This window comes from Jaculus jaculus, chromosome 5 (genome assembly GCF_020740685.1).
Source record: "Jaculus jaculus isolate mJacJac1 chromosome 5, mJacJac1.mat.Y.cur, whole genome shotgun sequence".
Lineage (NCBI taxonomy): Eukaryota > Metazoa > Chordata > Mammalia > Rodentia > Dipodidae > Jaculus > Jaculus jaculus.
Genome location: NC_059106.1, coordinates 60,723,109 through 60,736,287, shown reverse-complemented (window position 1 = coordinate 60,736,287; position 13,179 = coordinate 60,723,109). Strand labels below are relative to the sequence as shown.

Here is a 13,179-nt window from a genome sequence, read left to right as displayed (position 1 = left end):
TCACATTTAGATTACCACTATCTTGTTCCTAGCTTAAATTATTTTGTTTGTTTTGGTTGGGGTTTTGACGGAGAATTGGAGTTAATTAAAACACAATTTATTTTATTTTATTTTTTATTTTATTTTATTTTAGCTTTTTGTGGTAGAGTGTCATTCAGACTGACCTGGAATTCACTAGTCTCAGGGTGTCCTCCAACTCATGGCAATCCTTCTATGTCTGCCTCCCAGGTTCTGGGGTTAAAAGCATGCACCACCATAACTGGCTCTAAAAGACATTTTTAACATACATCTTTTTTAAAATATATATAATTATTTATTTGTCCGAGAAAGTGGGAGAGAGAATGGGTGTGCCAGGGCCTCCAGCTACTGCAAATGAACTCCAGATGCATGCATCCCCCTGTGCATCTAGCTAATGTGGGTCCTGGGGAATCGAGCTGAGGTCCTTTGGCTTTGTAGGCAAACACCTTAACTGCTAAGCCATCCCTCCAGCCTTTAACATACATCTTAAGCATAAGATTTGAAGGAGGCATTTAGGAGCCCAGGAAAATGAGTTGGTGGTTTAAGGTGCTTGTTTGCAAAGACTGCCAGCCCCTACCTACACAAGACCATCATAATAAGAGGAAAAGATCATGACATCAAAATAAAGAGACGGATTGAGATGGGGAGGGGATATGATGGAGAATGGAATTTCAAAGGGTAAAGTGGGGGGGGGAGGTAGTACTGTGGGATATTTTTTATAATCATGGAAGATGTTAATAAAAATTGAGGGGGAAAAAAGGACTGCCAGCCCAGGTCCACTTCCCAAGCCACCTACATAAGCTGTATGCAAAAAATGGGTGCAAGTGTCTGATATTAAAGAGGCACTCAGGAAGAAAGAAAAACATCTGAGAGTATGTGTGTTTGGTTTCTTAAAGAGAGAATTACCCCCTTTAGTTTTATTGGGTCAAAAATTTTGTGTGATGGGCTGAAGAGATGGCTTAGTGGTTAAGGCATGTGCCTGTGAAGCCAAAGGACCCAGGTTTGATTCTCCAGTTCCCATGTAAGCCAGATGCCCAAGGTGGTTTATGTGTCTGGAGTTTGTTTACAGTGGCTGGAGGCCCTGGTGTGCCCATTCTCACTCTTGTCTCCCTCTCTGTGTATCAAATAAATAAATAAAATGTTTTTTTAAAAATTATGTTTGAGCCAAACATGGTGGCACATATAATTATATTCTCTTGGGAAGCTGAGGTGGGAGGATAGTGAGTTCAAGGCCTTACTTCAAAAAAGGGGGGGAGGGGTGGATAGATAGCTCAGTGGTTAAAGTGCTTGCTTGCAAATCCTGATGGCCTGGGCTCAATTCCCAAGTTCCCACATAAAGCCAGATGTGCTAAGTTATACATGCATCTGGAGTTTGTATGCAATGGCAGAATGTTGTGGAGTGAAGAAAAATAAAGAAGAGGCCAGGTGTGGTAGTACATGCCTTTAAACCCAGCACTTGGGAGGCAGAGGTAGGAGGATCACTATAAGTTTGTGGCCACCCTGAGATTACAGACTGAATCAGCCAGGGCTAGAGTGAGATCCTACCTTGGAAAAGAAAAAAAAAAAAAAAAAAAAGATTCTTGGTTTTATTAGCTTGCTTGGAATGACTATGGCATTAGGACATAAAACAATTATATATGAGCCAGGTGTGGTTGCACATGCCTTTAATCCCATTACTCTGGTGACAGACGTAGGAGGATCAGGATTGCCAACAGTTCTGAGACTACATAGTGAATTCCAGGTCAGCCTGGGCTAGAGTGAGACCCTACCTTGTAAAAAAACAAACAAAAAACAGTTTTATATGAATCAATATTCTAGTATAACAATCAGTACTTAATAAAGGGTTTTATTATTGATATATTTATTTACTTACTTAGATACTTATTTATGTAGGGTCTCTCTCTGACCTGGAACTCTGTATCCCTACCCTGGAAATCCCAATGCTCCTTCCTCCTTCAGCCTCCCAAGATCTAGGATTAAAGGTTTTTACCACCATGTATAGCTCTTCTTGTTTTAATAGTTTTTATGTATTTATTTATGAGAAGGAGAGGAAGGGAGGGAAGGAAGGAGGGAAGGGAATAGAAAAGAGATTATGGGCATATCAGGGCCTCTTACAGCTGCAAATGAACTAGATTCGTGTGTCACTTTTTCATCTGGCTTTACATGGGTGCTGAGCATTTTGAATTGAGCCATCAGATTTTGCAAGTAAGCACCCATAACCTCTTGAGCCATTTCCCAAGCCCCTCTACTTTACCTTCTTAACGGTCATTCCCTGATCTACCCAATCTATAAGTGATTGTTGACTCATTGTTACTAGGTACCTTTTTGGTTTTGAGGTTTTTTAAAACAAGGTCCTGCTATATAACCTAGGATGACCTAAGACTCACAATCCTGCCTCAGCCTCCTAAGTGCTGGTATTACAAGCATACCATACTATGTCTGACTCTTACTGTATTTTTATACATGCTTGTTCTCTATATAAGCCCAGTTTAATATACAAGAACATTTGATAGTTGGGTGCCAGGAAATACTAATAGCTTCATTGTAAAAATTCTTGCCTTTGACATTTAAGTTCTTCTTTGACATGAACATGGAATAGTGGAAGAATACAGGACTATAGTCAGAAACTCAAAGTGCACGTCTCAAGTTGGGAAACCCATCCTGGGCTTAGTTGAGCAGCCATCCCATTCAAGAAACTATGAATGGTTGCTCTGGCTAGAGAAGTGAATGGGTTGCTGGGAGGTGGGAGGAAGCCAACTTGACACCTCATGCCTTTGAATTCTTAACTGTGTGCTACATATATTTTACCTAGCTTTTGTTGTTGTTGTTATTTGTTAGAGAGAGAGTGGGCGCACCAGGGCCTCTAGCCACTGCAAACGAACTCGACGCGTGCTCCCCCTTTTGCATTAAATTTTTTTTTTAATGGTGGAGGTTTACTCAGGAGGCTGAGATAGGATGATCACTGAATTCAAGGCCAGCCTGAGACTATATAGTGATAAGTATTTTTCCTTATGTTTTTTAATAAAAGAAAGAGAAAATTGCCAGGATAGGACCTCTAGCCATTACATTTGAACTCCAGGCATGTGTATCACCTTGTGTGCATGCCACGACCTTGTGCATTTGGCTTATATGGGATCTGGGGAGTAGAACGTGGGTCCTTTGACTTCGCAGGCTAACACCTTAGCTGCTAAGTCATCTCTCCAGCTCAGTATTTCTCTTTAAATAAAATCTAGTTTTCCTCAACACAATTCTCCAGCAAATTAGGTTAATACAGTTTTAAATTCCACTACTTTAAACTCCTTAACGCTTTAATCTCTCCTCAACTTCATTTGTTGACAAATTAGGACAACATAGTTTTTAATTCAGCAAGCATTTATTAAAAACCTGCTATGTACGAATAATTATGCCCAAATTGTATTTGTAATGATTTTCTAGACATAGTCCTCACTCAGGACTGAAAGTTCTGTGAAGAATTTGACCTGAATGTGTTCCTGCCCCCCCAGGTCAGTGGTTCTCAACTTTAGAGGGCATAAGAATCACCTGGGGAGCTTCTTAAAAATGGAGATTCTAGGACTTCATTCCTAGAAGTCTTGATTCAAATAGGTCTGTCATGGACCCAGGAATGTGCATTTTTAAAAACCTTCCCCAGAGGATTCTGGTGCAGGTGCCCTAATGGTGTCAGAGGAGTGCAGCAGCCAGTTAGCCAGTGGGTAGCTTGTGATGTCTGTAGGAGCATGGACTTGATAGAAGGAAAGCTGGATCTGACACAGAAAGAAGACCTATGTTCTTTCTAGTCTTTATCCCACTCAGTAGTTGTATGATACTTAATCATTTCACCTCCTTTTAGAACATGTCCATAGGCTGACATTAAAGTTACACATTGTTTTAATTATTCTGCTTTGATACCATACTTTACCCAGCATCTGTCTCATCCAAAAAAAAAAAAAAAAAAATGAGTACATAGTACAATCAACTAGGACACTGTACTAGAATAAAAAGATATAGAGGTGTAAGATGTGGGTCCTATCCCAAGATACTTACTGTATAGTAGGATTTACAATTTAGTGTAGGACATAGAGGCACCTGACAGTGTAAAAGGTTGTGGCATCCCCAGAAGCTGGAGAAATGAACTGTTGCCGTACGAGCAGAATTGAGGGCTAGAATAGTGAAGGTTTCACAAAGGTAGCGGGATGTGTATCAGGCCATAAGCAGTTGGTCAACAGGGGGAGTGAGAATGTGTGATCCTCCAGACACAAGAGACTGTAAGGCATTTCATCATCCTGCCATCATTTGAGTGCATTTTATAAGTATGTCATGGTGGTGATAGCACCTCTGTAACCTGGACTGGAGCATTATGTTTTTTGTTTTTTAACAGGAATGTGACCAGGTACATGTGGAAGATGTGGCTTCTGATGACAACGGCCAAGACTTGAGGTGTGATAAGCACAGTGATGGCTTGAACATCAGTACCTTTGTTATGTGCAAGATGCTATTTGCCTTCAGAGTAAAACAGATTCAAAAGCTCACAACCTGGAGCTGGGACAATGTCTCAGTTGGTATATGCCTAAGGACCTGAATTTCATCACCAGAACCCATGTAAAAAAAAAAAAAGCAAAGTGTAGGGGGCTGAAGAGATGGCTTAGTGGTTAAGTACTTGCCTGTGAAGCCTAAGGACCCCGGTTTGAGGCTCAATTCTCCAGGACCCACACATAAGCCAGATTCACAATGGGGCACACGCATCTGGAATTCATTTACAGTGGCTAGAGGCACCCATTCTCTTCCTCTCACTCTCTCCCTCCCTTTCTCCCTCTCTCTCTCTCTCTCTCTCTCTATCTATCTATCTCTCTCTCTCTCTCTCTCTCAAAAAAAAAAAAGTGAAGTATGGTAGTGTATAATTGCAGTTACAGTTCTGGAGAGGCAGAAATAGATGGATCCCTGAGGTTCCTGGGGTGTACTTAGTGAGTTCCAGAACAAGAGTTCCAGGTGAGAGTCTCAAAAACATGGTGAACAGATCCTGAGAAACAACACCCAAAGTTATCCACACATGCACCCACACCTATGACATACGAATATACCTCACAGACACACAAAAGCTCACAATCTCTATTAGAAGAGAAAAATAAATACACCTGATCATGACATACAGAATGAGAATGTGATAATAGAAAAGCTGATAGAGAGCAGAGAAGTAATTTTGATGGGTCAAGGGAATTGGTTGTGCTAACATTTAAGTGACCTTATCAATGGAATAATTTGTTTTTTCAACGTAGGGTCTCACTCTAGCTCAGGCTTGGAATTCAGTAGGTAGTCTCAGGATGGCCTCCAACTCACAGCAATCCTCCTAACTGTACCTCCCAAGTGCTGGGATTAAAAGCGTGTGCCACCACACCAGACTAGGACTAATATTTGAGCAAGACCTCAAAAATGGATGACAGTGATGAGATGAGGAAACAGCATTCCAAATAAAGAATATACTAGGGCTGGAAAGATGGCTTAGCAGTTAAGGAACTCGCCTGTGAAGCCTAAGGATCCAGGTTCGATTCCACAGAACCTGTGTAAGACAGATGTATGTGGTGGTACATGCATTTGACACACACCCATTCTCTCTCTCACATAAGTAAATAAAAATAACATACACACACACACTTTCCTTAGACTTCTGTTGTTTTGTTTGTTTTGAGATTTTTTGAGACAAGGTCTTACTCTATCCCACGCTGACCTCAAATTCACTTTATAGCTCAGGCTGGCCTTGAAGTCAGGGCCATCCTCTTACTTCAGCCTCCCAAGTGCTGGGATTACAGTTTTGAACTATTGTATCTAGCACTCTTGGACAGGTTTTTCTCAGTCAGGATAAAATATGCCTCTGTGGCTGGACAGATGGCTTAGCAGTTAAAGGCACTTGTTTGCAAAGCCTGATGGCCTTGGTTCAATTCCCCAGTACCCCACATAAAGCCAGATACACAAAGTGGCACATTTGTCTAGCATTCATGTACATCAGCAGAAGTCCCTGGTGTGCCCATTCTCTCTCTGATGTGTCTGCCTTTCTCTCACTTCTCTCTCAAATAAATAAATACTTTTGGTTTTTGGTTTTTTTCAGGGTAGGGTCTCACTCTGGTCCAGGCTGACCTGGAATTAACTTTGTAGTCTCAGGCTGGCCTTGAATTCACAATGATCCTCCTACCTCTGCCTCCCGAGTGCTGGGATTGAAGGTGTGCACCACAACGCCCATCTTACAAATCAGTAAATATTTTAAAAAATAATTTATTTTCCAAGGAGAGAGAGAGAGAATGAGCAAGCCAGGACCTCTAGTCACTCCAGATGAATGTGCCACTTTGTGCATCTGGCTTTATGTGGGTACTAGGGAATCTAATGTTGGTTATTAGGCATTGCAGGCTGGGTGCCTTAACCGCTGAGCCATTTCTCCAGCCCAATGAATAATTTTTTTTCCAAGGTAGGGTTTCATTCTAGCCCAGGCTGACCTGGACTTCACTATGTAGTCTCAGGGTGACCTCAACCTCAAGACAATTCTACCTCTGCCTCCCAAGTGCTGGGATTAAAGGCATGTGCTACTACACTATCTCTAGATTGTAATTTTTATTCTCTCTCTTTACAGCAACTATAGTTTCTCAACAGATGGTTTCAGTGGCTCAGGTGGCAGTGGCGGCCATGGTTCATCTGTGGGTGTCCAGGGTGGTGTGGACTGGATGAGGAAGCTGGCTTTCCGCTACCGAAAAGTGAGAGAAATCTATGATAAGCATAAAAGTAACGTGGGTGGTAAGTGTGGCATACAGCCAATCTAATTCTCTGTTTCTTCATAAACTCCTGCATTCCTTCCAGGAATGCCTTTGATTCCCTGGCAACTGCTTGTGAATTTATGCCACAGTAGCAAGTTAACTATATATAAAAAATACAGGAATTCTGACTGACACCCTTTGGAGAAGGAGAGCTACATTTTTTTTTTAATTATTTATTTATTTGAGAGCAACAGACACACAGAGAAAAACAGAGGGAGAGGGAGAGAATGGGCGCACCAGGGCTTCCAGCCTCTGCAAACGAACTCCAGACGTGTGCACCCCCTTGTGCATCTGGCTAACGTGGGACCTGGGGAACCGAGCCTTGAACCAGGGTCCTTAGGCTTCACAGGCAAGCGCTTAACCGCTAAGCCATCTCTCCAGCCCGAGAGCTACATTTTTAAAAAATATATATATATGTTTTGCCCAGATCATGGAGTCCCCAAAGACCACCGAGAGTCAGACACTTATGCAACAGCAACGAGCTTTATTTCAGGCTTAAGCTCAGACTCTTGACTTCACCAACGCAGTGGATCCGTACAAGATCCCTGAGCAGCAGGGGGCAGGTTTTTTATAGGGATTTGAACAAAAAAGTAGGGAGAAGTATGGGAATGGTTACATGATTGGTTGATTTAATCAGTAACTGCACTTGTATTTTTCTGATAGGCTTAAGATGCTGGTGGGCAAAGCTGGTAGACAGGGGTTAGTGGGATTCCAAGCATATTAGGCAACTTTTATTGTGATTGGCTATGTGTATTTGAGGAACTTTAAGCAAACTTATCTGTGACCACAGGAATGCCTGGTACAGACAGTCTATACCCCCTTATCAGGAAACTTATCTTGCCTTGAAGCAGAAACTTAAGCCTGTTGATGATTCTGAGACTTATTATGGCTTCCTGAGTCCTATATATTTATTGCCGGGCGTAGTGGTGCATGCCTTTAATTCCAGCACTTGGGAGGCATAGGTAGGAGGATCGCTGTGAGTTCAAGGCCACCCTGAGACTACATGGTGAATTCCAGGTCAGCAAGACCCTACCTCGAAAAATCACACACACCAAATAATAATTATTATGAGAGAGAGAGAGAGGGAGGGAGGGGGGAATGGGTATGCTAGGGCCTCTAGCCACTGCAAACAAACTCCAGATCCATGCACCACATTGTGTATCTGGCTTTATGTGGGTCCCTGGGAATAGAAGCTGGGTCCTTTTAGGCTTTGTAGGTAAGCACCTTAGCCACTAAGCCATCTTTCCAAACTGCATGCTCTATGCTTTTGATGATAATTAGAATTTATAAAATGATATTGGGAATTCTGCATTCCTAATTGTTCTTAGCAGTACTTTTGAAAATTGTCTCTTTTAGGCTGGGCGTGGTGGTGCATGCCTTTAATCCCAGCACCTGGGAGGCAGAGATAGGGGAAGGAAAAAAAAAAAGACTATTTTATTTTATTTTATTTTATTTTTTTGAGGTAGGGTCTCACTGTAGTCCATGCTGACTTGGAATTCACTCTGTAGGCTCAGGCTGGCCTGGAACTCATGGAGATCCTCCTCTCTCTGCCTCCCAGGTGCTGGGATTAAAGGCATGCGCCACCACGCCCGGCTTAATTGTCTTACCTTATGACAAGTATATATTTAAGGAGAATGTGTGCTGTTCGTCATCTTCCATTACTGTAATAAATACCTTAAGTAATTTACAAGGTATATTTTGGCTCATGAGGTTTGGAGGTTTCAGCCTGTGGTTGCTTCACCCTGTCACTTTGGGCGTGTGGTGAGGCAGAACAACTTGGCAGGATGTGCCTGGTGTGACAAAGCAGCTCCCCTCATTGCAGTGGAGGAGAAAAGATTGAGGAGGGAGGGAGAGAGAAAGGGAGGAAGCTAGGATTGATTCCCAATATCTCTTCTCAATACACACCCCTGATGACCAATCTATTTGTTTCTACCAACAGTACTATCAACTGAGGATCAAGCCTTCATCTACAACAGCTCTGGGGGAACATTTAAGACTCAAACCATTACATGTTCCATGTATGGAATGGACTGTTGGTTCATTATTGAGAGACAGTCTTGCCATGTAGCCCAGCTATGTGATCTGAGACAAGTCCCTTTACTCTTTTCTTTAAAATGAGGTTAATACTAAGAATTCTCCCAGCTGTTGAGCTGAAGGGATGGTTTAGCAGTTAAAGTGCTTGCCTGCAAAGCCAAAGGACCCAGGTTCAATCCCCCTCTACCCATGTAAGCCAGCTGCATATGGTAGTGCGTGGGTCTGGAGTTTATTGCAGTGGCTAGAGGCTCTGGCATGCCCATATATTCTCTCTCTTTCTCTCTCACTCTCTCTTTCTCTCTCCAATAAGTAAAATCAATTAAAAAAATTTTTTTTAATTCTTGGGCCGGGCATGGTGGCACATGCCTTTAATCCCAGCTCTTAGTAAGCAGAGGTAAGAGGATCACTGTGAGTTCGAGTCCACCCTAAGACTACATAATGAATTCCAGGTCAGCCTGGACTACAGCAAGACCCTACCTCAAATAAAACTGGGGGTGAAAAAAGAATTCTTGGGTGGTAGAGGTAGGAGGATCTCCGAGAGTTCAAGGCCACCCTGAGACTACATAGTGAATTCTAGGACAGCCTGAGCTAGAGTGAGACCTTACCTTGGAAAAGAAAAAAAAAGAATTCTTCCATCTATGCCATTTCTTTTTTTTGTTTTGTTTTGTTTTTTTTTTTTTGTTTTTCGAGGTAGGGTCTCACTCTGGCTCAGGCTGACCTGGAATTCACTATGTAGTCTCAGGGTGGCCTCGAACTCACGGCGATCCTCCTACCTCTGCCTCCCGAGTGCTGGGATTAAAGGTGTGCGCCACCACGCCCGGCTATGCCATTTCTTTCTGTTCAGTTTTTAATATCATATTTTGAAACAGTGCTATTCAAATGTTGTCTGTTGGTGAACAGTAGTTCTTGGGGATTTATTTCTAAACTGAATTGGTAAGTCGCTTTCTCAGTATCAGCTAGTACATATTGTCAAATAATAAATGTGCCTGCTTCCATTTCCACAGGCCTCCTCAGTCCCCAGAGAAAGGAAGCGCTGCAGAGATTAAGAGCAGAAATTGAAGTTTTAACAGATTCCTGGTTAGGAACTGCATTAAAATCCTTGCTTCTCATCCAGTCCAGGTATGGAAATGATTCTTTTACATCTCACCCTGCCATAGACACACAATTTCCTATTGTAGTCTAAGCTAGGCCATGTCCTAAAACAGGGTTTGGTAATAGGGCTAAAAGGTGTTGAAATGATTCAGAGAAGTATTTAGGGTAAGTGGGAGATAAAAATCATCTTTTATACCAGGCATGGTGGCACATGCCTTTAATCTCAGCACTCAGTAGGCAGAGGTAGGAGAATCGCTGTGAGTTCAAGGCTACCCTGAGACTATATAGTGAGTTCCAGGTCAGCCTGGGCCAGAGTGAGACCCTACCTCAAAAAAAATAACAAAAAAAATCATCTTTTATTAACAATACATCTTCAGAGTTTTTTTTTAATTTATATTTTATTTATTTATTTGAGAGAGAGAAAGAGACTGAGAGAGAGAATGGGTACGCCAGAGCCTTCAGCCACTTCAAACAAACTCCAGACACATGTGCCCCCTTGTGCATCTAGCTTACACGGGACCTGGAGAATCGAACCTGGGTCCTTAGGCTTTGCAGGCAAACACGTTAACCACCAAGCCATCCCTCCAGCCCCATAGTTGTTGTTTTAAAGAACATCTTATTGATTTATTTATTTGACAGAGAGAAAGAGAGAGAGAGGGAGAGAATGGGTGCACCAGGGCCTCCAGCCACTACAAACGAACTCCAGACGCATTTGCCCCTTTGTGCATCTGGCTTACGTGGGTACTGGGGAACCGAACCTGGGCCCTTTGGCTTTGCAGGCAAGCACCTTAAGTGCTAAGCCATCCCTCCAGCCCCATCTTAAGAGTTTTATATATGAAGCTGCGTGTGTGGTGGTATATGCCTTTAATCCGAGCACTTGGGAGGAAAAGAGAGGTAGGAGGATTGCTGTGAGTTTGAGTCCACCCTGACAATCAGAGTGAAGAGTGAATTCCACGTCAGCCTGGACTAGAGTGAAACCCTGCCTCGAAAAACAAACAAGGGCTGGAGAGATGGCTTAGCAGTTAAGGCGTTTGCCTGCAAAGCCAAAGGACCCAGGTTCAAATCCCCAGGACCCACGTAAACCAGATGCACAAGAGGGTGCATGTGTGTGGAGTTCGTTTGCAGTGGCTGGAGGCCCTGGCATGCCTTCTGCCTCTGTCTCTCAAATAAATAAAAATAAATTGTTTTTAGCTGGGCGTGGTGGCACACACCTTTAATCCCAGCACTCCAGAGGCAGAGGTAGGAGGATTGCCATGAGTTCAAGGCCACCCTGAGATGACAGAGTTAATTCCAGGTCAGCCTGGACCAGAGTGAGACCCTACCTCAAAAAAACGGAAAAAAAAAAAAAAACAAATATGTATAATGCTTTTTCATTCCCCTTATTTTCTGCTCACAAACTAAAATTATAACCCATTATTTCCAGCCTAGGAGATAGAAAAAGAATACAAGTAGGAGATGTATCACAGATAGTCTTAAGTATACAAAGATCCAAGACACATTCATAAAAGGAAAGGGGGGCAGGCATGGTGACATACACCTTAATCCCAGCACTCCCAAGGGTGAGGTCAAGGTCAGCCTGGAACTACATAGTGAATTCCAGGTCAGCCTAGGCTTGTGAGATCCTACCACAAAAACAAGAAAAAGAAAAGAAAAAGGATAGGCTACTGGAGAGATGGCTCAGAATTTCAGGTGCTTGCCTGCAAAACCTAAAGACCCAAGTTCATTTCCTTAGTACCCACATAAAGCCAGATGTACAAGGTATTACACACATCTGGAGTTAGTTGGCAGTGGCTAGAGGCCTTGGCATGCCCATTTTCTCTTTTCTGTCTGCCTCTTTCTCTCACTCTCTTTCTCTCAAATAAATAAATAAGCCATGCCTTTAATCCCAGCACTGGGAAGGCAGAGGTAGGAGGATTGTCATGAGTTTGAGGCCACCTTGAGACTACATAGTGAATCATAGTGATCAGCCTGGGCTAGAGTGAAGCCCTACCTTGAAAAAACAAAATAATTTTTTTTAAAGGAAAGGGAATGAGGTACTTGGAAGATGGTTCAGTCGATGAGATACTTGCCTCGTAAACATGTGTGTGTACCTAAGTTCACATGCCAAGAAGCCATGTAAAAGCTGGACCCTGGCAGGTATCTAATCCCAGAGCACCTACAATGAGAAGGGAAACAAAGACAAAAGAATCTACCAAAGGCTAGTGGATCAGGTAGCCTGGTAAATAGAGTATTGAATGACAGACCCTCCTTCAATCAAAGGTGCAAGGGATGGACTGACATGTGCAAGTTGTCCTCTGACCTTCACATGCACAGTGGTGCGTTGTATGTGCCTGCACTCACTTACATGAACACATATCCCATATCGTACACACACATTAAAAGAAAAGAAAAAGTGTGTAGAACCAGAATGATAGTACATGCCTTTAATCCTAGCACTTTGTGGAGGTAGGAGGAGAAGTCCAAAGCCAGACTTAAGCTACATAACAGAAAGGAGGAGGGGCCCAGGCGTGGTGGTGCATGCCTTTAATTCCAGCACTCAGGAGACTGAGGTAGGAGGATTGCCATGAGTTCAAGCCCACCCTGAGAGTACATAGTGAGTTCCAGGTCAGCCTGGGCTACTGTGAAACTTTACCTCGGGAAGAAAAGGGGAAGGGGGCCAGGAAGGAGTGGGAGGGAAGATAGATTAAAGAGATGAAAAGGTTTGGCTTAAAGCCTAAACTGGGAAATAAATGCCGCATAGATGTCTAGTACCCTTTTGCTTAAAGCCAGACTTCCAAGTACCTTCTGGCCCTGAGGGTGGAAAGACAGTAAAAGAATTGGTTAGCAACAAACTCCAGACTCATGTGCCACCTTGTGCATCTGTCTTATATGGGTTCTGGAAAATCAAACCTGGGTCCTTTGGCTTTGCAGGCAAGCATATTAACCACTAAGTCATCCCTCTAGCCCCTAATGTGTATTCTTTAATTTGGGTAGCTGTTGTGTGAAGAAAAGCAAGAATTTAAATCATGTCTCATTTATGGGCTGAATTGCATTTTTATTAAATAGAACACTGACCAAGGGCTGTCTGTTACTTATTTTCTGAAATGTGGGCTCAGTGATTTCATGAGTTAGAGGTATTTTCCAACAAGTCGCAGAAAGCTACAATGTTCAGAAGGGGAAAAAAGCGCAAAATAAGTTACTGCTCTGTGTCCACTGCACAGCACACACACACAAAAATAATTAATATAATGTAATGTAATGT

General features: G+C 42.7%; 1 protein-coding gene across 6 annotated transcripts in view; it reads left to right on the top strand.

Annotated features, from left to right (window-relative positions):
• The window catches only part of Eya3 (EYA transcriptional coactivator and phosphatase 3), a 106,283-nt gene that overhangs the window by 87,297 nt on the left and 5,807 nt on the right, over window positions 1-13,179 (top strand). For all 6 annotated transcript variants that reach the window (XM_004671246.2, XM_004671245.2, XM_045150214.1 and 3 more), the window contains 3 exons: window positions 4,394-4,452; window positions 6,632-6,792; window positions 9,851-9,965. In XM_004671246.2, the coding sequence (XP_004671303.1) occupies window positions 4,394-4,452; window positions 6,632-6,792; window positions 9,851-9,965 (335 nt within the window). The remainder of the gene's footprint in view (window positions 1-4,393; window positions 4,453-6,631; window positions 6,793-9,850; window positions 9,966-13,179) is intronic.